The sequence below is a fragment of the Pseudorca crassidens genome, chromosome 19 (genome assembly GCF_039906515.1).
Source record: "Pseudorca crassidens isolate mPseCra1 chromosome 19, mPseCra1.hap1, whole genome shotgun sequence".
NCBI classification, from domain to species: domain Eukaryota; kingdom Metazoa; phylum Chordata; class Mammalia; order Artiodactyla; family Delphinidae; genus Pseudorca; species Pseudorca crassidens.
This window is the reverse complement of record NC_090314.1, coordinates 15,789,121-15,816,484: the sequence shown is the minus strand read 5'-3', so window position 1 is coordinate 15,816,484 and position 27,364 is coordinate 15,789,121. Positions and strand designations below refer to the sequence as shown.

The window sequence follows — 27,364 nt, the reverse complement described above, 5'->3', positions numbered from 1 at the left end:
TCTGCGGTGCCCAGGTGGGTGGCAGGCACACACGCTCAGCCTCCTCTCAGGACTGATGTTTACAGCTCATCTCATTCTTCCTCTGGTCAGATATTTCCCCACTGCCTTTTCTGATCTTCAGAAATCAGAGCATTTCAGGGCTAAAAAAGCACACAGACATCCCAGTACCAACCCCTCGTTTTCCAGCTGAGGAAAGGTAGGAGCCATGAGTGATGTCTTGCCCCAAATCCGAGTACTAGAGCCAAGGACCAGGAAGAACCCAGAGTCCCAGTTCTGGGCCACTGTTTCCTCTATTCCGGCCTCCTCCTGGGCCTCCTCCTGCGAGACTCTTCCTCAGTCCTGGCTCCCACCCAGGCTGGCCAGGCTGCCCTGTTGGGTGGGAATGCCAGGACCCCAAAGAAGGTCTGGTGGAACAGTAGGGTGTGTGAATGTGTCTGTCTGGGGGTGTGTGGTGGAAGGGCAGCTGTGGGTTAAAGTTAACGTCGGACAATGATGCAATCACAGACTCCAAATTGAGTGCAGGTCGCTTTAAGAAAGGAGTAGCTGTAATCTGAAGCCTGCTGGACGCTGGATTAGGAGGCAGCAGAAAAAGCTCTGGGCTTTACAGAAGCCCCCTCAGTGTGCAGACCTAGGCTGGGCGCGGAGCTGCAGCGCACTCCCAGGTAAAGAGCTCCCTGTCTGCTCTGCATGTGTGTCTGGGGAAGAAGGGAGGCTCCTCTGGGCTGGGGGGACGGGGGTGAAGCAGGGGTACTTCAGGGAGCAGAAAAGAGGGGTGTAAGGGAGAGGAGGTGGGGAGACAGTAGTTCCTGCAGCTTGGGCACCAGGGTGAGTAGGTTAGAGAGGGTAGAGGGAGTTGGGGGTCAGAGCCCACTTATCACCCAACCCTACTGCACCACTAGGAGAAGAGGCTGGAAAGACTCCTGAATGAAATGGGTGGGAAACAATGGAGGGGGGTCGTGGCGGGGAAGAAGCAGAGAGCTTGGCTGCTGGGTCAGGTCTGAGCATCACTTCAGGGGGCTCTGCAGCCTTGGGGGAAGGAGGCTGTCGGGGAGCTGTACCTCCACTGGGGCAGTCAGGGAAGCAGCCCATCTTGCAGCCCGGCCATGGCTTGGGCTCAGCTCCCCGCTGCCTTTTCAAAAGCAACTGGTGCTGATTTCAAAGTTAACTTCCTGACACTGCCAAGCAGCTGGCCTGTGGGGAGGCTTCCGGGCAGGGCTGGGATGGAGGACAGCTGGGTCCTTCTATCCAGTACCCACCCTTTTTCTTTGGCCAAATCAGCTGCCAGTAAACGCTGGGCGGCCAGTGGGGGTTTGGCCTCTCACCAACAATGACCACTATTTAGCCCAGCTGGTGTATGGGATTTGGGGGCTCAGCTGCCGGAGCTGGAGAGAAGGGCTGCCCGCACCCTTGCTGCTCCCTGGGACAAGCCACAGCAAGGAGCGGGTCTGGGCCAAAGAAAAACTTCAGGCTTCCCAGAAACCCCATCATTGTCTGGCCCAGGCGGGTCCACCAAGAGTTCAGCCCTCAGCCTGAGGGGAGGGAGGGGAAGCGGGCCAGGCAATTCTGTCCCTAAGGCTGGTCCTTCTGGGGTGTGGGGAGGTGAAACTCGTGGGTGCCCTGGCCCCGCTCATTCAGGTTCCAAAACTTCAGAAAAAAAGTCGCCTGCGCACTGACGGGGTCACAACGGTGGGGTGGGCCTGGAGGGACCCCTCGGAATCTCCCTCCCAGAGCCAGGGCAGAGGGCGGTGCCCTTCCCTGCACTGCCCATGAGGCCCACTGCCATGTGGCTTGGAGGCTGTGCGGTCCTGGGAGGAGGAGGAGGGATAGTGTTCGTCTCACAACTGGGTTTAATCTGAAACACATGTACTGGCTCAAACTTATCCTCCCAGCTGGAAGGCAAGATCGCAAAATCAGTTCCTTGTGTTTCTTGATTTGGGCAATGTGGCAGGAAGGCAGGCCTGAGTTTGGCCCGACGGGGAGGATATCTACCTCCTCTCCCTGCCCTCCCCCGCCTGGTAGGACAGGAATCTGGCTTGGACACTGCCCTTTGGACAGGGTGGCACCATTGTCCCTGTGCCCCTGGCCAGGCGAAGGAGGCCTGGACAAGCCCACGGAACAGTCATCTTGGACAGGGCACTGAGTGTGCTCAGAGGGGCCCCCGTGCAGACCCTTACTCTCTACCCTCTCACTGCCCTTGCAGGGGGTTTTCAATCATCTCTCCACTTCCCTCAACCCCAGGGCTGGAGGTGGGGGATTCAGACCTGGAGACTGGCTCTGGGCCAGCTGTGGACCCAGGTGCCTTTCCCTGCCTGGGTGGCTCACCTCATCTTTAGTCCTCAGTCCACTCACGTGGTGACAAGTGATCACATGACCCGAGGTGTGGGCTCAGACTCTGTAGGGACTCCTACAGAGAAGATCCATCTTCAAGTGCATTTGAACTTGGTTTCCTTAAACACCATGCCAGGATGACATCTCCCACCTCCTCCCTCCTATCTCCGTTCCCTACCCTGGCCCAGGAACTAGAGATAACAGCTTTCCCTCTGGCCTGGCATCTCACTGAATTTCCAGTCTGCTAAGCCAGTCTGCTGAGGCTCAGGCAGGGAAGGCCCCTGCCAGCTCTGGGTGGGGCTGGCCGGGTGGAGAGAGCAGCTGTGAGCCTGGATGGCCTTAAGGGCTCTATCTTGCACTGCAGAAAGCTTTTTCCGTTGTCTCAATGGAAGATTTCTCCCTGAGTGGCAGGGGCAGCCACGGGGAAGAGCAGCTGGCTGAGAACACAAGGGCCTGTGGAACTCACTGCGAGACACGTGCTCGAGATCAGGGTTTAGAGAGAAAGCCGGGCTGGGGCCCACAGGCCGTCCGGCCGTCAGCCGAGCAAACTCAGAGGCCATCTGTTCTTTTGCGGCCTTTCATGCTCTACAATGTTGTCCAGTGTCTTATTAGACTTAATTTTAAGGATTTTGACCAAAAATCACACACTGCACTCTTAATTTTCCTATTTGTTCTGAGAAGTCAGGAAAGCGTGTGTGCGTGTGTGTGTGTGTGTGTGTGTGTGTTTATGGGTCTATGAAAGGAAGAGCGAGCTTGAGACCCTTGGCCTGTGTGTGTTTGTGCACACAAGGGTGTATTTGTGCTGCAGGGGAGGGGAGGGGCAGGGAAGACAGATGATAAGTTCTTTTTTTTTTAATAAATTTGTTTATTTATTTTTGGCTGCATTGGGTCTTCGTTGCTGCGCACGCGGGCTTTCTCTAGTTGTGGCGAGCCGGGGCTACTCTTCGTTGCAGTGTGCGGGCTTCTCATGGTGGTGGCTTCTCTTGTTGCGGAGCACGGGCTCTAGGCACGCGGGCTTCAGTAGTTGTGGCTTGCGGGCTCTAGAGCGCAGGCTCAGTAGTTGTAGCGCACGGGCTTAGTTGCTCCGCGGCATGTGGGACCTTCCCGGACCAGGGCTCGAACCTGTGTCCCCTGCATTGGCAGATGGATTCTCAACCACTGTGCCACCAGGGAAGCCCAGATGATAAGTTCTTGACATGGCAGTATGGATGGAGGGAGAGCAGAGGTCCTGGTTGCTGAGACCTTGTCCCACGTTCTAACCAGAAGGCCTCTCAGAAGATCTTATTTATGAACACCCTCAGCTGCCTTCCTCCCCTCCCACCTCCACATCCTGATTCCAGGGGTGTGCTCATAGAGGCAATGAATGCAGGAAGGCAAGGAACGGGGGAGCCCTAGACCCAGAGTTCCCTTTTCCCTTGTGGTCCAGGGGTCAGACCAGAGTCCTGTCCAAAGAGGCTACTGCTCAGGAGGTAAAGGGACTTGGGTGGTCTTACTAAGAAGTGGGGTTACTTAACCTGAAGGAAGGAATTCGTGGAGGTTTCAGAGCTAGATCCGAGCTAGTGGGGGGAAGAGGACATGGCTACCCCCAGGGAGAAGGGGGGCCTTGGGGTTCCAGGAGTAGGGAGACACATTTTGATTCAGGGATCATTGGAGAACTCACCTGTCTCTGGTGTCACTCACTAAGTGCTATGAAGGCATCATCTAATTAATTCTCATCACAATAGGTAAGTACTATTTGACTTCCATTTTACAAGAGAAGACACTGGGATTTAGAGAGGTATTAAGACACAGAATTGAGGGGAATTCCCTGGCGGTCCAGTGGTTAGGACTCAGCACTTTCACTGCTGGGGCCCGGGTTCGATCCCTTGTCGGGGAACTAAGATCCCGCAAGCCGCACAAAGAAGACACAGAATTGAGATTTGAACCCAGGCTGTCTGACACTAGACCCAGCACTCCTAACCATGAGAGTAAGAGCTTTTGACACAGAACTGTCCAGGAAGGGAACGGGTTGCTTACGAGGCCACAGGTTCCAGGGCAGAGGAATTCAAGGAGAGAGTCTGAGAACTTGGGGGTAGCAGGGGCTGGACCAGATGCCCCCATTCTCTACATTCTGGGAGTCTACATCTGAGACCTAGGTTCTGCCCCCATGCTTTTACTAGACGTTGACCCAAATCCTATATCCAGAGCTGGTCAGCGTGCCCGCAGGGAAAAGCCCGTGTCCACACTGCTGGGTCTTCACTACCCTGGAGGTTTAGGCTCAAAGGTGGGTCTCCTGGCACACACAATGGATGAGAGCACAAGCTCGCCATAGGACTGTGGGCTGTGAGGCAGGGGGAGGGCTGGGGAGGTGCTGAGAGGGTGGGATCAGCAAGCTGAGGGGCCACTTCCAGCCCGGGGAGGCTGGAGGGAAGGTGCCTAGCCCTGCCAAGGCCCTGCTACCTGCCCAGGGTGGCCGGGTGTTGCAGGGTGGTAGGTGAGGGAAGCAGCCTGCTTTCTTTTGCTTTCTTGCAGGCCCCAGGATGCTGGCCTTTGTGCTACTCCTCTGGACTGGAGCCCTCCTCGGGTACGGCAGCTGCCAGAACACGGGCCTGGAGGAGGTCAGAGGCGGGGTGTGTGTGGTGGGGGCCTGGGGGGGCATAAGCAATTCCAGCCCCTCCTCAGTAGGCAGCACGGGAGACAGGACAACACCCAGGTTGCAGGCCAGGCTCTGGCCTTTCTGTCTAGACAGGGTCTTGGTTTTTCCATCAGCAAAACATTAAGTGTCTCACCCTGCCTTTCACAGAACAGAGTGGGGACAAACGTAAGATCAAACAAGGTGAAAGGCAAAAACGCTCTAACAAGTCCAGGGCTGTCCCTTCAGTGAAGACCTTTTCTCATTACCTTGCATTACTTGTGGGTCTCACTGAGTGGGTGGTGGCCTTGGATATTTGTTCCAGTCCTGACCAGGGTGCAGCAGAGGTGTGAGTGTGGAAAGGCCTCTTTCCTGTCCAGAGAGAGCACAGTCGGGTTGCAAAGGCAGGTGCTGAGAAGCCTATGCTATGTGACAGTGGCAGTGTGGGAGTGACTGTCACACAAGGGACCAGGGCACTTCTGGACCAGTCCCTTGTCTTTTTTAAAAAAATTAATTAATTAATTTTTGGTTGTGTTGGGTTTTCATTGCTGCGTGCGGGCTTTCTCTAGTTGCGGCGAGCGGGGGCTACTCTTCGCTGCGGTGCGTGGGCTTCTCATTTGGTGGCTTCTCTTGTTGTGGAGCACGGGCTCTAGGCACGCGGGCTTCAGTAGTTGTGGCATGTGGGCTCAGTAGTTGTGGCTCGTGGGCTCAGTAGTTGTGGCTCGTGGGCTCAGTAGATGTGGCTCGCGGGCTCTAGAGCGCAGGCTCAGTAGTTGTGGTGCACACGCTTAGTTGCTCTGCGGCACGTGGGATCTTCCCGGACCAGGGCTCGAAACTTCTCAACCACTGCACCACCAGGGAAGTCCCTGGACTTTGTCTTGAGTTCCAAGTTTGAATTCTGGTTCAACCTCTCACTAGCTTTATCATCTTAGACAAGTCACTGTTACTTGAGTCTGTTTTCTTATCTATAAAATGGGATTAAAAATATCCTTACAGGGCCATCACAGACAGTCACTTATTTTTTATCTACTGAACACCTACTCTGTAGGTGCTGGGGATGGGTGGAAATATGAAAGACTCAGTTCTGGCTTTCAAGGAACTCAGAGTTTTGAGATAGTAGTCTTTGGTGGTATCATCTACATTGACTAGTATGAAACGAAGTAAGTCAACTAAAAAGAACTAGCACAGAGGCTGGCACATGGTAGGCGGTTAATACAGAAGCGGTAGTTGACTCTGAAAAAATGGTCAGAAAACCAAAAGGTGCCTTCAGATTGGGGCCATCGGGGCCAAGTCTGTGGTGGAGGGGGTGATATCTCATCAGGGCCATGAAAGACAGGAAGGGTTTGATAGGAGGGTCCAGGTGGAGACCCACGAGCAGTGCACAAGGGTAAGCAGACAGGGAGCCTGTCTGGCCTGAGAACGGAATTTCTTGGGAAGGGGGACTCCTCTCCTTTTATTTATTTATTTATTTTTAATGTGTTACAGGCCTGAGGCTCACAGGTCACTGGTGCTTAAACCTGGCCAGCTAACTTCTCCCCAGCAGAGGGCCCCTACGGGAGCAGGGGGCACAGACTCACTCCAACGTTAGGCTAAGCGTAGGACAGCCCTCAGGACCAGAAGGACAGTCCCACACAAAGCGATGAGACCAGTCATCCTGTGCTCATCTGCACTGGTCCTTGTGCTCAGATGCAGGGCTCCCTGGCCCCCGAGACCACGGGGCTGCCAGTGGAGGAGGAGGATCCCTTCTTCAAGGTCCCTGTGAACAAGCTGGCGGCCGCCGTCTCCAACTTTGGCTACGACTTGTACCGCGTGAGATCCAGGGAGAGCCCCGCTGCTAACGTGCTCCTGTCTCCGCTCAGCGTGGCCACGGCGCTCTCTGCCCTTTCGTTGGGTGAGTTCCTGGACGCAGAAAGCCCTGCATCCTAGAGCTGCCCTCCGGCCTCTGCACGTATCTGACTCTAAGCCCTGGAGACACTTCACTCAGGGAGGGTGAAGAGGGCCGAGAGGCTGGGCCTGGGGGTCCCGGCGTGTGCGGAGTGGGAGCTCCGGGGGGCAGAGCACTGCTGACCCAGGTGTGTGGCCTCGGGACCACTTATTGACATTCCTTAAGCGAGCTTCTCCTACGTGCCAGCCTCGTCGGTGTGGCTAGGTTCTGGGGACATAACTGCACACAAACAGGCACGGTCTGTGCCGTCGCTCGGGTCACACAGCTGAGCTCACGGGGGAAACGAATAAACAGGAAACTGCAGAACAGTCTGGTAAGTGTTGTGATGGGAGAAGCACAGGGACTTGAACCCTCACTCCCACCCTTCTATCTCTCTAGGCCTGATGCCTTTAGCCTACCTTCAGGAAAATCTATTTTTCCTCCATTGCCTTCAAATTCCTTTCCACCTAGAACATCCCCAGTACCAGCAGACAAGAAGACTTAGGGTGCGGTGTCCCTGCCCCGTCCCAGGAGCTGGCCTGACTTGGGCCCCAGTGGGCAGTTACAGAGGTTCACACGTCCATCCCTCTGGCAGGAGCGGAGCAGCGGACAGAATCCAGCATTCACCGGGCTCTCTACTATGACCTGATCAGCAAGCCAGACATTCACGATACCTACAAGGAACTCCTTGCCTCCGTCACCACCCCAGAGAAGAACCTCAAGAGTGCTTCACGTATCATCTTTGAGAGGAGTGAGTCGCCCGGGCTGCCTGAGGCGCGTGGGGCTCTGTGCTGCACATGGGGGTTTCCTTCTAAACACCAGAGCACGTCTGCTCTGGCCAGGCCTGGCCCTGGGGGGGCAGGAAGGGGCCCTGTGAGCCCAGAGAGGATCGGAAAGAGGAAATGGGCCGAGGGAGGCAGTGGGAGGGTCGGGTGAGGGCAGTGGTGTGAAGAGAAACAGTAATGAGTGAGATCTGTTGTTCTCCGTCCAGTGCCTGCGGAAGCTGGCACAGAGCCCCGGCGCGTCCCGGGAAGATGCCAGGCAGGAAGTCAGGGCCTGCTGAGGGTCAACCAGAACCTCTCAGAGAGGATGCTGGGTTAGCTCAGAGCACACTAACCCGTGCCCCGTCTCTTTGCAGAGCTGCGGATAAAAGCCAGCTTTGTCGCACCCCTGGAAAAGTTGTATGGGACCAGGCCCAGGATCTTGACTGGCAACGCTCACCTGGACCTTCAGGAGATTAACAACTGGGTGCAGGCCCGGATGAAAGGGAAAATCGCTAGGTCCACGAGGGAGATGCCCAGTGGAATCAGCATTCTCCTTCTTTGTGTGGCTTACTTCAAGGGTGAGGGCTTCTCCACTCGGCTTTTGGCCAAGGGTAGACAATAAGTGTCAGATGGGGCCAGGAAAGAGGGGGAGTCAAAGAAGGCAGAGGAGGACCCAGGAGAGGCACCTGCCTGAGGGCTGCCCGCTTGCCATCAAACCCAAGGCAAACATGGGATAAGTGCCTACAAAGTGTAAGGGGCCGTAGAGAAAGACTCGCAGAGGTGAGGGGGCACTCCCACTCTTGCACCTGTTTGGGGAAGGCACTGGTAGACTTCTGGCTGGAGCCAGGTGAGGGTCCAGGCCCAGCTCTGCCTGTACTGGCTGGAGAGCCCTGCACAAACTTCATAGCCTTTTGGGGCCTGTTTTCTTGTCTCTCACTCAGGGACGATACACTGACTTCAGGGACACTCTGTGTCGTCTCCCATCTTTTTTTTTTTTTTTAACATCTTTATTGGAGTATAACTGCTTCACAATGGTGTGCTAGTCTCTGCCTTACAACAAAATGAATCAGCCATACATATACATATATCCCAATATCTCCTCCCTCTTGCGTCTCCCTCCCACCCTCCCTATCCCACCTCTCTAGGTGGTCACAAAGCACCGAGCTGATGTCCCTGTGCCATGCGGCTGCTTCCCACTAGCTATTTTACATTTGGTAGTGTATATATGTCCATGCCACTCTCTCACTTCACCCCAGCTTCCCTTTCCCCTTCCCACATCTCCCATCTTCACATGGACCCTAGCATCATGCCCGGGGCACACAGCAGGTCGTTGATAAACCGTTGTTAGTTTTCTAACAACATTCTTCTAGGCTGTGTTGACGTGCCCAAGTCTATTCCACGGGCCCAGTGTGAGGCCAGCCCTATTCATGAGCCTTGGGTCGGATTTTGGGCAGCCTCCCCTTAAAATGTCTATCAGGCAGAGTGGACCCCTAAACTCCTAGAGAAAAGTCCTCCCTGAAGCACTGAGCTCCAGGACATGAAAGAAGCTGTTACAGGCCATGTGAAGCTATCGGCTAGCTGTGTGAGCACTGGCCATCACTTCACCTCTCTGGGGTTCCAGGCTTTTTCAGCTATGAGAGGGTTGATGACATGAAGTCGAGGTCCCTTCCAGCTCTGGCCTCCCTGGATTGTCTTCCGGACGCAACACTGTAGGAGTGTACACCAGTTTACCTTTCTCCTAGGCTATCACAGAACTTGAATAAACCCTTCAATCAACCTATTTCCTCCTGAGTTTACGTATGGAAGGTATTCAGGACCCTAGAAATTTTGTGGTCCAGACTGCACATTCTGAGATAGAGCTATTCCCTGCTGTATCAGGACCCTCTGACGACTAAGATTCCTGAAGCCAGGCAATTTTCAGCAATATGTTTTGGCCTCAGCACGGTCCCAACGCCTTTCTGGTCTCCCGGGGCTCAGGGCACTCCATTTGTTTCATTCCAGGGCAGTGGGTAACGAAGTTTGACTACAGAAAGACTTCCCTAGATGATTTCCACTTGGATGAGGAGAGGACCGTGAAAGTCCCCACGATGTCAGACCCTAAGGCCATCTTACGCTACGGCTTGGATTCTGATCTCAACTGCAAGGTCTGTAGGGGTAGAGTGAGTAGCGGGTGCGGGGACAGGCAGGATGGTGTAGTGGGAATAGAATGAATTTTGAGATCTGACAGCGGTCTAAACTTTACCTGCTGTGTGACTTTCAGTAATTAATCATTTCTCTGAGCCTTTTTTCCTCAAAATAAAGGGGCATAGTTATCTAAACTTATCCTCTCACGCAGGGTTTCCTGTAAGGGTTGATAAGGTAATGTGAAATGGGCCCTCAAGACTGGGCACTCAAGGGACTTCCCTGGTGGTCCAGCGGTTAAGACTGCACTTCCAATGCAGGGGATGTGGGTTTAAGGAACTAAGATCCCACATGCTGTGCGGCCCCCCCAAAAAAAAAGTATGCAGGGGAGTGTCATGATCAACGTATACTATACGTCTGAATAAATCTGAAAAAATGTTAATAAGCATGAAATTAAAAAATTTAAAAAGAAGATTGGGCACTCAAATGCTGGTGTTAATTCTTCTCTTTTCTTTCCTTCTTTTTCTCTTTTTTTGGGGGGAGAACTTGTATTTCTAGAAGTCAAAGTTAAACTTTCAAAAACCGTCACAACTCCAAACTGCTGGCATTCTAAGTCTTTCCTACCTGACTTTTGAAAATTCGAAGTCAGTAGTTCTTAGCTTTTTTCTTTGGAAATCGGACAAAACACCTGAAGCACTGGACAGAAATGCCACGTATGCATTTCTGTAGACGATTTCAGGGGCTCTTGGGACCTCTGATGCCATCCGTCCTGTGGACCTGAGGTTAAGGACCGCTGCTCAAAGGACCACTGTATTGCTCCTTCTGTGTGCTCTGCCCGGAGTCCCCATTTCTAGTCCAGGGCTCTGTACATAACAGATGATCAGTAACTGTTGGCAGACAAACCTTGGGAGAAAACACAGACCTGGAATTCAATTCTAGCTCTTTAGAACCACAGGAGAAAATTCTTTCAGCAGATAACTTCAGTTGGTATTAGGCCCAGGTTTAAGAAACGACAATGGCCTACTTTTTGAAGAAACATCAGTAGACATCTTGCTGCCGGAAAGCAATTAGCTTAGAGGGACAACTGTTACATAGATGAGGGGCTGGGAAAGCGTGGCAGGGCCTGGTTACAGGAGAGGAGAAGGCGGCTTGGGGGTGTGTGCCTATCTCTAGGCTCCTGGGCTCCAAAGGACTAACGCATGTGCTTCCTCCCTGTTGTGTCAGATTGCCCAGCTGCCCTTGACCGGCAGCATGAGTATCATCTTCTTCCTGCCTCTGAAAGTGACCCAGAACCTGACCATTATCGAAGAGAGCCTCACCTCTGAGTTCATTCATGACATAGACCGAGAACTGAAGACTGTTCAAGCGGTCCTGACCATCCCCAAGCTGAAGCTGAGTTACGAAGGCGAACTCACCAAGTCCGTGCAGGAGATGAGTATGTTTCTGCAAGACCTCTTTGCTCCTGGGGTGGGTGGGGTAGAGTCTTTGAGCCTTCCACCTTGCTAAGCGGAACGCAAAGGCTCCATGGCATTGTACCGAGGCCAGGGATGACTCCTTAATTCTAATAGTGCTGGAGGGGAAGACTGAACTGCCTTCCTTATCAGACTCATTCCTCAGCCCCAAGAGCATACGTCTTTTAACAGCAACTCAGAACACTGCCTCTCAAGATAGGTCTGCTGACCTGGTTTCTAATCTTAACCTCACTTGCTGTGTGCTCCTGGGCAAGTCACTTAACCCTTAACCAGCCCAGAGCTCTACACACCTCACAGGTCAAAAGTGGTTGTTCCGCTCCCAGCTTGCTTGCCTTCTCGAGAATCAGAATTTAAGAATCAGGACTGTACTCTTCCTTGGGGTGTTGATGAGGCAAGGTTTTAACGGAAATCCCTCTCGATCTCTGCAGAATTGCAGTCCTTGTTTGATTCACCAGACTTTAGCAAGATCACGGGCAAACCTATCAAAGTTACTCAAGTGGAACATCGCACTGGCTTTGAGTGGAATGAAGATGGGGCGGGTACCACCCCCAGCCCAGGGCTCCAGCCTGCCCACCTCACCTTCTCTCTGGACTATCACCTTAACCAACCTTTCATCTTTGTACTGAGGGACACAGACACAGGGGCCCTTCTCTTCATAGGCAAAATTCTGGACCCCAGGGGCACTTAATTCTCCAATTTAGTGTTCAAATACCCCAGAAGAAAACGCTAGAGGGATGGCAGCTTATATATTCCATGAAGGCTGCCCCTATGTTTCAATGTATACTTTGCAATAAAAGTGTTTTATCCTTAACTTTTGTTACCCTGTTCCTCCTATTTTGAGCTATGTTAAATTTAATATGAAGATAAATAACCCTTTAGGAATTTGCTGGTCCTGTATTTATAGCCTGGGTCTAACTAAACTCTGCAGAGAAAGTCACCGGGTGAGATAAGAACCGTAGTTGTTTGCATTGTATGATGTCGGGATGGATTCTCCGCTCTGTGGGGTTTACACTCTAGGTCACTAATCCCCCGGGAAGGAATTTCCTGTCTCCACAATCGGTGGACCATGCTCTTAAATACACCGGACTTTAGGTTTTAATGCAAGCACGGATATCCCCCCGTCAAGCTAATGTCACCTGACAACACAGGATAACATGCAGACAGATAAGGGAGGAAGTCTGTAACTTCAGGAAAGAATTCTTTATTTTATAGAGCATTTAAAGAAAGCTCTCAGGTTCACATAAAATGAGGTCTGCTATGTAAAATTCTACACATATTCTTTTTAAGGAAGGGGGCCTATTTTACAAAGTACAACAGAACCTCCTTTTTCAGGAACATGAAACATGCCAAGTGTTTGGAAAAGAACTACAGAATTGGTCAAGACTAAATTTTTCTTCTTGAGTTAGCTCTACCAAAACATCTCATTGGCCACAGCCCTTGCCAAAGTGAGTTAGTAGAAAGGAAGATAAATGCGATTCTGCCTGCCCTTCATTCAAATATTTGAGTGTGAACCATGTTCTGAACACTCAGCTTCCTGAAAAGCTACTCCCAGGCAGCTTCAGGGCTATTCAGTTCCTGATTATAATGCCGGGGCAACCACTGGGCACTTCTTGGGCATGGCTGGGGTGGGCAAACTCTCAAAGCAGTGTGTATTCTTTGCCACCAACTCATCTGAACCACATGGTCCCCAGTGGTGACAGAGCACCCAGGGTTCAGACCCAGAGTCTCCCGCCCTTCCGACTGGGATGGGGTTTAGACTGTTGCTATACATCCAGGGAGACAACAGCTATCATTCCTACTTTTTGTCTCTTAAGTGTGAAACCGCTAGCAGCAATGCCCACACCCTCAGCATCTTCTGAAGTTGTTTTTTTTTTTTTCCCTTCTCAGTAATTTCCCTTCTCAGTAATTTTTTCCCTTCTCAGTATTTTTTTTCCCTTCTCAGTCTGTATTTCATTTGCCTGCTTGGGGAGGTAGAAAAAAGCGGTCTCTTTTCAGGCTTGCTAATAAACAGAACTCAGAAACGATGTGTTGTAAAGTCATTGCTACAAGCTTGATTTTATTAGTGTTTGGTCAGTGAGTCTGCCCAGAGTACAGAATGAAAATCAGAGAATAAGGACTCGAAAACTGGTAGAAAACAAATTTAGAGTTGCCATCCTAGGAAGAAATTCCCCAACAATAAAATGGCCCCATATTTATTTCTCTATTCACAATTTATACTCCACTGGTTTTAACAAAGGATTCAAGGAAGCTAGGTACCATAAATGAAACTATACCTCCAGAGGTAAGGAGCCTCACTAATTTCTTGTTTATAATTATTTTTCAATTACAATACGACTATTAAGAGTTTAAGTTCCCACTGGAGTGGTACACAACGTTTCATTACTACTAGAAACCAAAGGAATGTTCCAGGGAAACAGACTATCATCATTTAGTGAGGAGGCGTCTAGCCAAAACCCCAGGCTAACATCCAGATGCCTGCAGATCAGCTAAAATCCTTTTAAAGGGCTTAGGTTCTCCCGATACCAGTTTTAAGTTTTTTTCTGGGAACCAGGAGTTTTTGTTGCAGAGCAGTTAACTACTTCAAGAAACATTCATCAAAATAGGTGAGCAATAGGGAGGGTGGGAGGGAGGGAGATGCAAGAGGGAAGAGATATGGGAACATATGTATATGTATAACTTTGTTATAAAGCAGAAACTAACACACCATTGTAAAGCAATGATACTCCAATAAAGATGTAGAAAAGAAAAAAACATAGGTGAGCACGTCTCTAACTGCAAAGCTTTCTAAGCCCTCCCCTCCCCTCATACACTAGGCTTGTGACTGTCGGGCAAGTCCTGTATTGTTTGGCGACAGCTCAGCAGCGACAGACCCTCTTTAACTCCTCCCACACGGGCTCCTTTCCTGTTGGTCAAGGTCCCCTTGGGACCCTATTGGTTGGGTCCCACAAGGATGGGCGGCAAGTCCAACAAACAGGATTTCATCTTTTGTAGCTCCTGGATCTCGTCATTCCAAGGGCCATAGTGTACCAGCAGAACCTTTTCTGCCTGTTGTATTGTGTTCAGAGCTTCGGGTATTGCAAACCTGAACCAAAGGAGGTAAGAGGAGTGAATCCACCCATTCAATCAGGCAAACATTAACTGAGGGCCTACTCACACCCTGTGGAGAATGTAAAGTAGATCATTTTTGTCTTCAAGGATCTTACAATCTAGAAGGGCAGATAAGACTCTCAGAAATACACTGAAAGGCAGAGTTTGAGATGAGAGTTATGAAAAAAAGGTATAAAGATTCCAGGATTCTGAGAAACAGGCAGATCTCAAAGCACTAATCTGATATTTACCCCAAGGTTTACTCAGCAGTCTCTGCCTTAGAGTCACGGAGTCCGCCTATGGCCTGACTCTGCAGCCCTTTCCCTCGCTCTGACGGGGTGGACTGCCTCTATGTCTTGGGTATCAGGTCCACCCACCTCATAATCCTGGGATCGAGCTTCAAACACTCTCCCACACAGCAGCTTTGCCAAGCTTGGACATATTCCGTCTAGAAATACTGACATCAGGGCCTCCTAGTGATCCCAGTTACAAAAGCGGATGAGGCATCAACTCATCAACCCTACTCTTCTTTCCTTTTAACCTTTAAGGCTGGGTTTCTCAACCTTGACACTGTTGACATTTGGGGCCGGATAATTCTTAGCTGTGTGTGTGCGGGGGCTATCTTGTGCACTGTCAGATGTTCAACAGCATCTCTGGCCTCCACCCTGAGTCATGACAATCAAAAAATGTCTCCAGACATTGCTAGATGTCCCCTGGGGAGCCAGATGACTCGTGCTTGATTACAGCTGCTTTCAAAGGAGTAGGACCAGGGGGAAGGAAGAGGCCCTGGGGCTGAGTGCGCTGAGAATGAGTGCTGAGGGGCGGAGGTGTGAATAACTGTGGGGGGTGGGGGGTGGGGGGTGGTGGTGGGGCGGGGTGGGGGAGGGGACTGAGAAGAACCTCTATGAGGTGGTGTGGCAGGTTGGGGGGCGGAGGCCTGGGCAAGTTCTTCCTGGGAAACTCCCTTCAGAGCTAAGAGCTTCCCCATATCTCCCAGGAGGAAATTCTAAAGTTTCAAGTTTGTCAGCAGAACAGAAGGAAGAATCTCTCCTAAATGGGAAATAAAGACGTGTCAACATGCTTAAAAGCACTGTAGAAAATAAAAGGGATACACAGAAGAGCCTAATAAAAGAACGGTATGTGGCCTGGTGAAGTGCTAGGAAACAAGAGAAAGACTTACCCATTGAAGAAGATTTGGGCCAGTTTGAAGAGTTCATGGCCCATCTCAACACTGGTTGGCCCGTGGCGAACCTCAACCACTCGGAGACTCTTCTGTAGATGGGCGGCTGACTTCTCCCAGTCCCCTGTAAAGAAAGGAAAATCTGGTTCCAGAAAAGAACCACAGTCAACTGTGGATGAACATTTTCAAGGTAAGGAAAGCTAAATGGAAGTGAGAGCAGCCTCAGTTGAAAGACTAAAAGAGAACCAACCAGACGAGGCTAAGATCATGACCAAACGCACAAGGCAGGGTCATTCCTTGGAGCGGAAGGTGAAGACACACATCTTACCTAAGGCAGCATAGGCCTGGGCCAGGTCATCCTCGATTTCTCCCACCACGCTGTGTTCCGCCAACAGGAAGCTCTCAGCAGCATGCCGGCATCCCAACAACAGCTGAATGGCTCGCTCTATCAATTCAAAGGACAGTGGGCTCATTACAGACACAACCCCCCCCCCCCCCACCGTCTTAGAAATGAGAACCCAGCCCTTAAATTCTCTGTGGGCTGGGCTGAATGTGGAAACCTCACTTTGTCTCCTTGGGTTGTGATCAACCCACAATTTTTGTTCCAATAAAGCTGTTCTCTTATGTTTTCTCTTTCAATAGCAAAAGGTGCTGGGTGAGGCCTCTCCACATTTACTGTGGGTTTCCAACTTCAGTTTGAAGTGGAATGACTACATTCCATTTAAGATCATTATTTCTCTTGACTCAAAAATCTAAGCTAAAGGTCAACTTTCATAAAAATAGGGTAAATAAATTCCCACGATGTCAAACTCTAAGGCAGAGTTTTCCAAGGTAATGAGGGGTTCCATCACTCCCTTTCTGGAAAAAGCAGGATACTTACACCCATTGGGCACATGCCCCAATGCCCTTTATTTTTCTTATTTTTATTTTTTAAAACATTTATTTATTTATTTTATTTTTGGCTTCCTCAGGTCTTAGTTGCCACACATGGGATCTTTTGTTGTGGTGCGTGGGCTCCAGAGCATGGGCTCAGTAGTTGTGGCGCTCGGGCTCTCCAGTTGTGGTGCACGGGCTCCAGAGTGCTTGGGCTCTGTAGCTGTGGCACGTGGGCTCTCTAGTTGTGGTGCGTGGGCTCAGTAGTTGTGGTGCACAGGCTTAGTTGCCCCGCGGCACGTGGGATCTTAGTTCCCTGACCAGGGATCAAACTTGCCTCCCCTGTGTTGGAAGGCGGATTCTTAACCACTGGGCCACCAGGGAAGTCCCCCCACTGCTCTTTAGAAGAGAGATGATGCTCTGATGAGGGCAGAGCAATTTCTCTAGGAAATTAGGTCATGAGGCCCTCGAATTAAAATAAATGACACTGAACTTCTGGATATGCACAAAGATCACGGATGTCAGAGACAACCCGTTAGTCTTTAACTAACTCTCTGATGCCTAAGAGAACAACAGCTTAAATCAGTTGGCCCTTTTTCAAGGACGCCAGGCAAACTGAGCTGGTAAGGGTTTGGTCTCATTGGCCTACAAAGCCATCTTGTGGCTGGCATGGGGATAATTAAATTCAATTCTTCAGTCTTCACCGAGTATCCCTGAATTCAAGGTGATCTCAAAATGAAGAAAAGGGAAGGGGCTGGAGGACCAAAGCAGGGAGCCAGTCTCACCTAGTTCGCCATTTCTGAGAAGCTTCCGGGCCATCCCCACCTGCTGCTGAAGGTCCTGTAGCTGAGAGACTAGGTGATCTCTGCTGACTGATTCCGTACAAGATGTGCTGCCACAGCTCAGAACATCATCTCCCTGTGGAAGTCAGTTTTGTCTTTATTCCTGTACCAGAGTCCGCTAGCGACACTGCATGCGCTTACATTACAGGACTGCTCCAGAGCTTCTGACCCTATGGGGGAGAGACGCCTGCAGCAACACACCATGGCCAAGGGCAGACTGAATCTGGTTTGATGGCGGCAACTGCAATGAGAGCAGGAGCCGATCCCTGCTGGAGATTTACTTTTTGCAACCAAATTAAACTGGTACAGACCACAATGTCTTTCCATCTTGATAGCCCCTCTCTTTTTTCTCTTTGGGGCTGGGACTTTGGATGACAGACACATTTCTAGTGGTTATGAAAGAGCCATAAGGAAACCAACAGAAAAAAGGTGCTGGGTGAGGCCTCCCCACATTCGTCCTCGGGCTTGTGACTTCAGCTTTCCAACACAACCAGCTCCACGTTCTACTTACAGCTCTAAGACATTTGCTGTCTTTCAGACGCCAGAATCTGTGGCCCCATTTGGCTGTAGCAACCTGACTTCTCCGGAGGATCCTTTCCCACCCTCCTGAAGTCAGGGCCTGGGGGCTGAGTGGGGAGCACGTGGCTCCGATCTGGCCCAAATGGCTGGGGGGAAACTGTGACTCTGATTTTCCTCCAGATGCAGGTATCAGGTTGATAAAACACAGTACGATTTTTGCCCAGATCTCTGTTAGAGTACATATGTTTTTATCCTTCTGGACCGGGGGAATCTGACGCTGGAGCTGCTAGCAGCCATCTGGTCACCACAGGAGGGAAGTCTGTCTGAGGTTGGGCTAAATAATACAGAAAATGGAGCTGAGGGAGATGGAAAGAAAAATTAGGTCTTGGTGACATTATCTGAGCCCCTGGATCACGTTGTATTTGAAGTACCCCTACTCTGGGACTTCTGAGTGATTTACTTGAGCAAATAAATTCCCGGTCTCCCTGAACCCCAAATCAGTTTAGGTGGGATTTTCTGTTCTTTGCAAGAAAGAGATCACTAAATCCAAGCTTTGCCTGTGGTTCCTGCAGGGGGTAATCTATGTGCGGGGAGGGTGGGCAAAAGGGAAGAGAGAGAACTGGTATCAGCACCTCTAAGTCCCAATGGCTTCCTCCTAAAGATTTAAAGCCTTTAGGCTGGATAACTGACCGCCAGGAAAAGCAAAGAGAAGGGAGGGGAGAAAGAGATTCACCTGCAGGAGTGCTCTGCAACGGTGACAACAGAAGGCTTCCCGCCCGGGCCCCTGCGAGGGTCTCTGCTTCTCACGTTCACAAGGGGGACAGTTGCAGTCAAAGAAATACTGAGACCTCAGCTTCTGGCGCCTCTCGGCAACACCCATCCTGCTCTCGTGGGGCCCTGCAGAGACACCACGCTTGGCCAATATTTAAAGCAAGAGAGCATCAAGCACTACTTAAAAAACTTCAGCTTAGCGGAGGGTCTGGTCAATCACTCATCATGCGACAGGGACCTTTCAGTCAAACATTTGTGGAACTAGATATAGAAACAGGCTTCCAAGTTGCGGGGACAGGAAGAAAAAGAAACCAAGAAGTTGTTCCTGGCCTATTTTCAGAATAGGACATTTACAGGGATCAAGCAGGGAGTGTCTACCCGATAGTGCAGATACAACAGGGCCTAGCGAGGAGGCTTTTCTTCCCCATAAGTATGCACTGCCTCTGCCAGGTTGCAGACTCTGCACAGGTGAGGCACCTGCCCTGTGGCTTGCTCAGGCGAATTCACCCTGTCCTTTTCTGCTGGAGAAAGGTGGACAGGAGGGAGGATGGATGGCTCACCATAGCAGTGGAGAATCTCTTGTCCTTTTTTAATCTGCTGAGATGCCCGAACGGTGGCGACGGTGCTAATGAAGGACACGCTGGTATTGGGGCTGCAGGAATGGTTCAGGAGGCTGACGACGGGGAACAGCCCCGTGGCAAGGCGCACCTGCCTGCTGTTCGTAATGAGGTTCTTTTCAGATCCTGAGAGTGCAAGAGGAAAAAGGGAAAAATGTGTCAGGACGCTCATCCTGGCCTCACCCTCCATTCCTCAGAAGACGAGCTGGGCAATCGGGCCTGAAGCGCGGCTGAGTCAGAGCTCCACAAGCTGGATCCGAGATAAATCAGACGGAGCGTGACTCAGAGCAAACTCTGGTTCCCGGGAAGCAAAGCGAATGAGCACGTGAAACGTCCACCAGAATCTTGGAACCTAACTACTGTGTCTCAATACCACAAAAAATCCAAAGATTAGAATTTATAGAGAGTAATAAAAAAAGAATTATCAGTAGGGAGCCTTCCAGATAGACAGTTTCATAATGTTCATGACAACACGGAAACCAGAGTACCAGATGAGGCTATTTCCTAAAGACTTTTATAGTCCAAGTGCTTTTGTTTAACTGGTCTTTGGTTGGTTAATAGAACAAGTAACCTAATTACTATCCTAAACTAAATAGGCCTGTCATACATTTAAAAAAATCAATATTTCTTATGCTCACCTCTTCATTCTGCCCTTTGTCCCAACTTGATGGGAAATCAGTCAAGCAGTAGTTCTCACTGAAAAAACTCTTTGGACCACTTCTTTTCCGGACAGTCTCACGTCCCTAACCATCTCTTCTTTGAAGCACAATTAAACCAGCAATTTAACCACGTGATTGAAAATCAGGAAGGAAGGAAGAAAAAAGCCTCTAAGCAGTGAGGCTACTTCTGCACCAAGGCTCATGCACTTACATTCATATGTGAATTCTCTGTATTCTGCTGCAGGCCCACTTCCTCTTATTTTAGCCACAGTTCGAACTGGCGTGGTTATTCAGTTTCTCAGCCCACCACAGTCCAGAAACAGAGAACTACTAAGAGGCAGGTTTTCTGCCAATGGCAAAGGAGACGGGGACAGACTGGAGGAGGAGGCAGAAAACTTATACAAGAATAACAGCCTCAGGCAAACAAAAACACTAGCACCACTCCGAGCTTAACCAGAGGTTCTCAGACTGACCCCATACTTGCACGGGTTTTTGTCATAGCTATCTATGTCTCGGGAGGATGCATGTACAGATAACCTTGGGCATACAGAAAGGCTTAAACTGTGTTCAGCAGCCTTGGTGTAAGCATGAGGAGAGAGTGTTTCCGACAAAGCTGGTTGAAATATGAAAGATACTGGTACTTAGAGAGGAACTTTCAGTTTTCTGGAAAACTGATAAGCCATCAGATAATTGTGGTATCACCGTATATGCCAGGTATCACAATGCACCAATCACCAAATAATGCGGTCCAGGTACATATGAAATGAATAAAGAAAATACAAACCATCGTGTGAAAATGTTCTAGAAAGGAAAACATTAACTGTAAGGAATAATATCGTCTCTCTGCAGACGATTCTATTACCTGCTGCTGTGGAAGACAAGAATTAGAACAAGTAAATAAAATTCGCAGGGAACCTAAATGACTCAATTTTAGTCGACAATTCTACAAAGTGTATTGAAATCTTTCATTAGAGCTTCTCCTAAAAGCTTAACTGATTTTAGTGTCCCCTCCCCCTCCCCCTTGTCCAATGCCTACCTTCTGGTACATGTACCAATGAGCAGCAGAAATGCTAAAAGGTAAGGAGGTAGCAGGAAGGAGCAGTGCAGGGCACAAACAGTTTGTCGTCTGAATAATCAGCCTCTGCATAATTAGAAGTCGACTTGCATTCCCAACTACTGATACCTGGCAATCTATATTAGAAGAGCTGCTAAAATTTTCCCAGAGAAAATTATCACAATACACAGGAGTAACGTCAGCTTTGTGAATTATTTATGGGTTATCCTCTAACAGAAGTAGGCCCAAGAACAGAGTGGGGTGAGTATTTATGTCAGAGTTGAATTTCTCTCTAATTATCTCTACAAAATTAAGTACTGATTTTAAAAATTATTCAATATTTTGCATTAGTCATCTGTTAGCAGAGATCGTAGAAAGTGAGAATGTGTATGTACCTTTACCAAATTTAATATGTGACATTTTGTGCACAAAATAAACAAAAAACAAAAAAAGAGGGCCTGAATATTTTATGAAAAGTATACCTCGCTAATATTCTTAGTACATTTAGTAAAGAAAAAACGGTTCATTCACAATACTTTCAGAATATACCTATTCTGGTAGATACTTTACAAAACAAGAAATTTTTGTGTAAAAAAAGTAATCAAGGACCCACAGTGAAGGTGGATTCCTTGGTTGCTGAAGAGTGAAAGCAAACGGCAGTGAACTGATCTGAACTTCCATAGAACCTCATTAAGCCTCGTGAATCTAGATACATCACGAATACGCCATTCCCACCGAGAGAGAGATACACACACACCAAGGTCTGGAATGCCATCAGTGGCCAGTTCTATCCCTTAAAATAAGTACCAAAGAGAGATTTCTGAGGAACTTTGATTAAATAGGATTTATACAAAGATAATAACATACATTTTTATAGGTTTTTGTCAAAGTCTATCCAAGTTAACACTTTAATCCTTCTTCTGTGCTACTAATGAAACAGCTGCTAATGAAATTCAATGAGAACACTAAACTAGGAGGTGTTGGAACCCCAAAGAAATAATAAAAAGGGATGAAACAAGATTAGAAATATTAGCAGATTGAGACAAAATTAGACTGAATTAAAAAATGAAAGCGAACATTGCTGGTGGGTGTGTAACTGGTACAACTTTCCTGGAGGGCAATTTTGCAATATGTATCAAGTGCCTTAAAAATGTTCATGTAAAAAAATGCTCTTATCATTTGAACTATTTTGTTTAAAGGAACTAATTAAATTAAAAAAGAAATACATGGCAGTGGGAAAAAAATTTAAAAACTGAAAATTATAGAGAAAATAACAGTCATTTATAATCCTCTCAGTCACCTATAAGACTTTGGTGCATTTTCTTACAGCCTTCTTTCTAGCCTTATATATGGACTTTTAACATAATTGGCAACATGGTGCACATGGTGATTTGTAAGTTATTTCTTTTTTTTTTTTTTTTTTTTGCGGTACGTGGGCCTCTCACTGTTGTGGCCTCTCCCGTTGCGGAGGCTCAGCGGCCACGGCTCACGGGCCTAGCCACTATGCGGCATGTGGGATCTTCCCGGACCGGGGCTCGAACCCGTGTCCCCTGCATCGGCAGGCGGACTCTCAACCACTGCGCCACCAGGGAAGCCCCTGGCTTGTTTTTATGGAACTATTTTGAAAACTTTTTCAATTTCTTCTACAATTACTAGATTTTTAAAGTATTTTCCTCCCTCTGGAAAAGCTTAGGCAATTTATATTTTTCCACAAAGTTGTTTATTTACTATTTTCAAATTCAATAATCTAAAATTGTATTAAATATTTGCTATAAATTTTAGAATAAATTTATATTATTGGCTATATCCTCTTCATCGTTTCTAATTTTGTGGCGTTTTCCCCTAGATTTCTTAATTAGATTTGCCAAATCTTTGTCTCTATCAGGAGTCTGTAACCTGTAGCCTGTGTGCCAAATCCTGCCTGGAGCCTCTTTTTGTACATATGTGGTCTAAGAATGGTTTTGACTTTTTTTTTTGGCCACACCATGAGGCTTGTGGAATCTTAGTTCCCCAGTCAGGGACTGAACCTGGGCCCTCGGCAGTGAGAGTGTGGAGTCCTAACCACTGGACCACCAGGGAATTCCTGTTTTTATGTGTTTTAAGTGGTTGACAAAAGGTGAAAGGAATAATTCTCGTGACATGAAAAATTTTAGGAAATTCAACTTTCAGTGTCAATAATAAACTTTTATTGGAGTCCAGCCAGGCGCATTCATCTGTATACTTTCTACAGTTGCTTTCATGCTACAAGGGCAGTTGAGTAGTTGCAAAAGAGACCATACGGCCTGCAAAGCCCCAAATATTTACTATGTGGCGCTTTACAGGAAAAGTTGGCCAAACCCTGGTCTATAGGACACAAGCTTTGGTGGATATATCTCTGAACCCCCTATTTTATTATGTTATCTTGGTTTCCAGATCCTTATTGTTAATATATTTGATCAAAGTCAGAGTGGTATATTAAAGTTTCTTATAACTATGGAGTTTTTGCCAGTTTCTCCTTGTATACTCAGTCATTTTTGTTTTATAGACACAATCTCTATGTTCCCGAGAGCTAAGGTTGATGATACATTGCAGAAGAGTCTCCTTTACAAAAATAAAATGCCTTCTTTGTTTTACTATATATCGCACCTTGAGCCCTACTGTTTCATATTAATATTAATACCCTGATTTACTTGTGATTCCTGACATGTCTTGCCCACTTTGTGTTAAGTGTCACTTTTGTAAACAGAATATACTTGGATTTTAATCTTTTTGACCCATTCTGAAAGATTAATTTAAGAGTTTAGTCCATTTTTATTTACTATTATACACTCATTTTTATCATCTCCCTATCTTTTGCTCTGTGAACTATTTTTTTTAATGTTTTTTGTTTTTTCCCTAGAATGAAGGGAAAGGTTTACAACCAATTTAAAATTTACTAGAATAAAGTTACCACCATGTGAATAACTGTTTTTAATTTTAAAAATATAGAACAGTTCAAAGAAAAATGTAGCAATCACCCATATTTCCACTATCAGAATTCATCACTGTTAAATAAGATTTTGGTATTTTTACTTCTAGTGTTATTTTTTTCTATGTGTATATATATATATATATATATATATTTAAAACATCATATAAATAAGAATAAATCATGCATAAAATATTAGAACCTCATAGATGAAGACAGAGTCTCCAATCCTCTTTCCGTCACTCCAGGTCTCCAGTATTATGCTACATATCTATTTTTCTAGTCCTTTTTAGCCACAGAAAGTACACGTATTTCTGGCTATACACAGTCTTCCTACCAAACTTCACTCTTAACAACTTGTGAAAAATTTTACTCAACACCTGCTAGGCAGATAAAAAATGGACTGTAATGAAATCTCATGCACGGGGAGCAACAAATTTTAGGCTAAGATTCTCTGACTGTAAGAGGGAGGCCAATGAAGGAAGGTGGATGGAAAACACTTTCGTTTGTCCCTATCGCTCTGCCATCCTGCCTCAGGGATTCAGCCTGAGTGAGTGGCCACTGCTACTGTTTACCCAGAAAATAGTTTCCATAGTTTTTAGAGCTACTGACATTTACATCTTTTTTGTATGTTCTACTAAGTATTTTAGAGGCAAGACACAACAGAATCGAGAGCTGGCAGCTTTCTGCCGTATTATCTGGAAGCTCCATATACTATCTTTTATATTCAGAGAAACAAAAAATGAAAACAGTAGTTTTTAAAATGCCAGTGAATGTACCCAGGGGAAACGTAATTCTGGAAAAACACTCAACGGATACATATTTTAGAAGGTAGCAATGGCTCAAAGCAGCAAAAGCAGAGAAGAAAACGGAGACTAGCTTGCAGTGTGATTCTGTTGTATCACGGGATGAGGCCAGTGCTATTTCTGGATGTTCCATGCACTTCAGGATGCGGAATTGAGTCCTGCCCCAGAATACCTCTAGTGAAATACTATACACTATATAACTTGGCAGCTGAATTAAAATTAAAGATAAAAATATATAAACAAAAGGTTGACAGAATTCTAGATTACCTAATATGACACGATCAGAAGAGTTAATAAGCATGTATATAGTTCAGTGAAGCCACATTTAATATTAATCTGCCTATAAATCCTAGGTGTAGATATGACCTAATTCCTCCCCTCCACAGGGTTAATTAGGAAATTGAGAAAAGTATAATGAGCTGATTGAATCGAAACACATTATCTGCTAAAATGGAGATCACACAATAGAAATACTGGAAACACCATTTCTTTTCTAATAATAGTACCCATTGTCAGTACAGTCGTATTAGAGATGGCACTCATGATGCTGGGCACGTGCAACCTCCCCATCTACCTTAACAGCCTCTTCTATAGGGTCTGGTTCAGGAAAGCAGGGCTAGGCTGGTCTGTGTCTAGAGGTGGCCCCCAGATTTTTGGCCCCCTGACCAGAAGCCAGCCCAAACACAGGCTGGCCAACAGCTTACGGCAGCATTGTATGAAAAGCTGTGATGGGCCAGATTCCTCTCTCGGAAATTTAAAACAGAAGAATGGGAGAAAACCTGGCAATTGAAAACAGAAGAGAGTAGCTGAGTCAAAGGAGTGAGTTAAGATTCTGATACCTTAACTACAGACCCTGCTCCTTCTACAGTCTTGTTTATCCATTGTTTCAGCTTTCCTCCACAATCAGAAATTAATAGTGTAATAGTTTCTTTTTTAAACAGTGTAGTTTTTTTTTTTTAGATTTTTTTTTGATGTGGACCATTTTTTTTTAAGTCTTTATTGAATTTGTTACAATATTGCTTCTGTTTTATGTTTTGGTTCCTTGGTCATGAAGCCCGTGGGGTCTTAGCTCCCCGACCAGGGATTGACCTTGCACCCCCTGCATTGGAAGGCGAAGTCTCAACCGCTGGACTGCCAGGGAAGTCCCCCCACCTTTTTTTTTTTTTTTTCTGGTAATAGGGTTTTAAAGTATTTTTACAAACAAACACATCAGCTTCACAACTCTGTAAAGTTAGGTGCGATTAAACTATCCATTTTACAAATGAGAAAGCTGAGGCAGAGTAGGATCAAAATAATTTGAGGTCACATAGCTTCGCAATGGCATAATCGTAAGACAGTTGTTTTTTCCCTTAGGCCACTGATTTGTTTGAATGCTACTGTTCTCCTTTACAGTCCTTTCTCCGCAAACATTAGCTACATCAAGAAGAATATTGTAAGGCAGAAAAAAGAGTTTCCCTCTTACCTGTTTGCTGTATGGTTGTTATTGCCTGAGCATTACACTGTAGCTGTAACATGTGTCTCAGCATGGCCACTCCCCAAATATTCAACTCTGGATACAACCCAGGAGCCGCTGCTGCTTTCAGCTTAGATGATCTCAGGCCTGTTGTGAAGGCCTGCAGACTGGCTGCTTCGAGCTGCCTGCACAGTGCAGAAACACTCAGAGCACAGAGGAATTTGTGTACGGGGCTATGGTTTCCGGTATGGGGTAAAAGGCTGAAGACAGCATTATAATTATTTTCATACTTCCCGTTAATATCACACCCAGGAATCGGGGTCTCAACAGTTTTGCCCTTGTTTTTACTCTCCCCTCCCAGGTCATAGCTGAGTATTTGCGCCAGATTCTTGCTTTCAGGTAAACAGGTATCCCTGTTGGTAATCTCACCACAAAGCTTATTTATGACTTTGCCAGCTTCCTCAAATCTAGCTAAAAGAGTCGACCTCAGGGCAATGTGGCAAAAAGCACCCAGTGTGAGAAGCAGCCCCCCTAGAGAGCACTCTATACTATGGTAGCGGTCCCAGGCCTGCTGCAAACACTCTTGGCTGCAATACTTGGCATAGCTGCACCCATCGCAGGGAACTGGGGCCGAAGTGTGCTTCAAACATCGGTGACAGTAGAGGTCCCCATTGGTAGCTCTGGTATCCCACTTGCTCTCGAGGCCACCATGCCATGGTGGCATTTCTCCTGGGTTAAGGACACTCACAAAAGCATCCTCTTTCACCAGAAGCTCTCCTGGGAGAATATCTTTTGTGGCAACCAGACAGCGGCCTTTTAAAGGGTCTGTACATAAGCTGACAGATGATGATGTGCTGGAAACCTGTTCATTCTCTTCCCTTAGGTCCATATCCTCCAAGGCTTTGGTTAGAGCTGCTGGGGAGGTTTCTGTGAGATTCTCCTTTTCCTGTACCTTTACCTTCAGACGACAGAGGGTTCTCTGCAGAACCTGAAATTGGGAAGCTGCTAGGGTTGGTTTGGCAGCAAAGTTACTTTCAAGATCACTGATGGTCTGGCTTGCCTCGTGTGGTCTCCCCAGGGTCACCAGACACTCCGCCTTACGCAACAGCAACTTGGGTTGCAATCTTTCTGGATATCCATGCGTCTGTGCTCTGATGATGTCTTTAAGGCATGTCTGCAAACAGAAAGAAAATCCCAAAATGACCCTTGGTCCCTACTCTTAAATGTCCACTTGAAAGTCTTAACAAAAATCTACAAGTTAAGGATTATTAAAAATGGAACAACTACAATCATGTGCTTATTTCTTTAAATCATATTCTACTGTGATCTTTTTTTT

At 47.6% G+C, this 27,364-nt stretch overlaps 2 protein-coding genes across 11 annotated transcripts in view; one reads left to right on the top strand and one right to left on the bottom strand.

Moving 5' to 3' along the window:
* The first annotated feature begins 357 nt into the window (after positions 1-357).
* SERPINF1 (serpin family F member 1) lies at positions 358-12,031 on the top strand. Of its 7 annotated transcripts, none has more exons than XM_067714817.1 (9): positions 358-662; positions 4,513-4,591; positions 4,840-4,925; positions 6,626-6,830; positions 7,459-7,614; positions 8,002-8,205; positions 9,629-9,771; positions 10,973-11,183; positions 11,649-12,031. In XM_067714817.1, exons 3-9 carry the CDS (start codon positions 4,848-4,850, stop codon positions 11,906-11,908), a joined length of 1,257 nt encoding a protein of 418 aa, XP_067570918.1. In that variant the 5' UTR covers positions 358-662; positions 4,513-4,591; positions 4,840-4,847; the 3' UTR covers positions 11,909-12,031. The 7 variants fall into 7 exon arrangements, with proteins under 7 accessions (XP_067570918.1, XP_067570917.1, XP_067570916.1 ...); XM_067714816.1 differs by having other exon boundaries at positions 4,488-4,591; XM_067714820.1 differs by having other exon boundaries at positions 361-662; positions 4,488-4,591; positions 6,632-6,830.
* A 374-nt stretch (positions 12,032-12,405) lies between these two features.
* Positions 12,406-27,364, bottom strand: part of SMYD4 (SET and MYND domain containing 4) — a 36,993-nt gene continuing 22,034 nt past the window's right edge. For 3 of the 4 annotated variants that reach the window (XM_067714809.1, XM_067714810.1, XM_067714811.1), the window contains 7 exons: positions 26,038-27,202; positions 19,053-19,235; positions 18,455-18,618; positions 17,146-17,278; positions 15,816-15,932; positions 15,488-15,611; positions 12,406-14,302 (listed from right to left, as the gene is read on the bottom strand). In XM_067714809.1, the coding sequence (XP_067570910.1) occupies positions 14,149-14,302; positions 15,488-15,611; positions 15,816-15,932; positions 17,146-17,278; positions 18,455-18,618; positions 19,053-19,235; positions 26,038-27,202 (2,040 nt within the window). In that variant the 3' untranslated portion in view covers positions 12,406-14,148. Of the gene's footprint in view, positions 14,303-15,482; positions 15,612-15,815; positions 15,933-17,145; positions 17,279-18,454; positions 18,619-19,052; positions 19,236-26,037; positions 27,203-27,364 lie in introns of those variants that run through there. The other variant, XM_067714812.1, reaches the window with a different exon arrangement.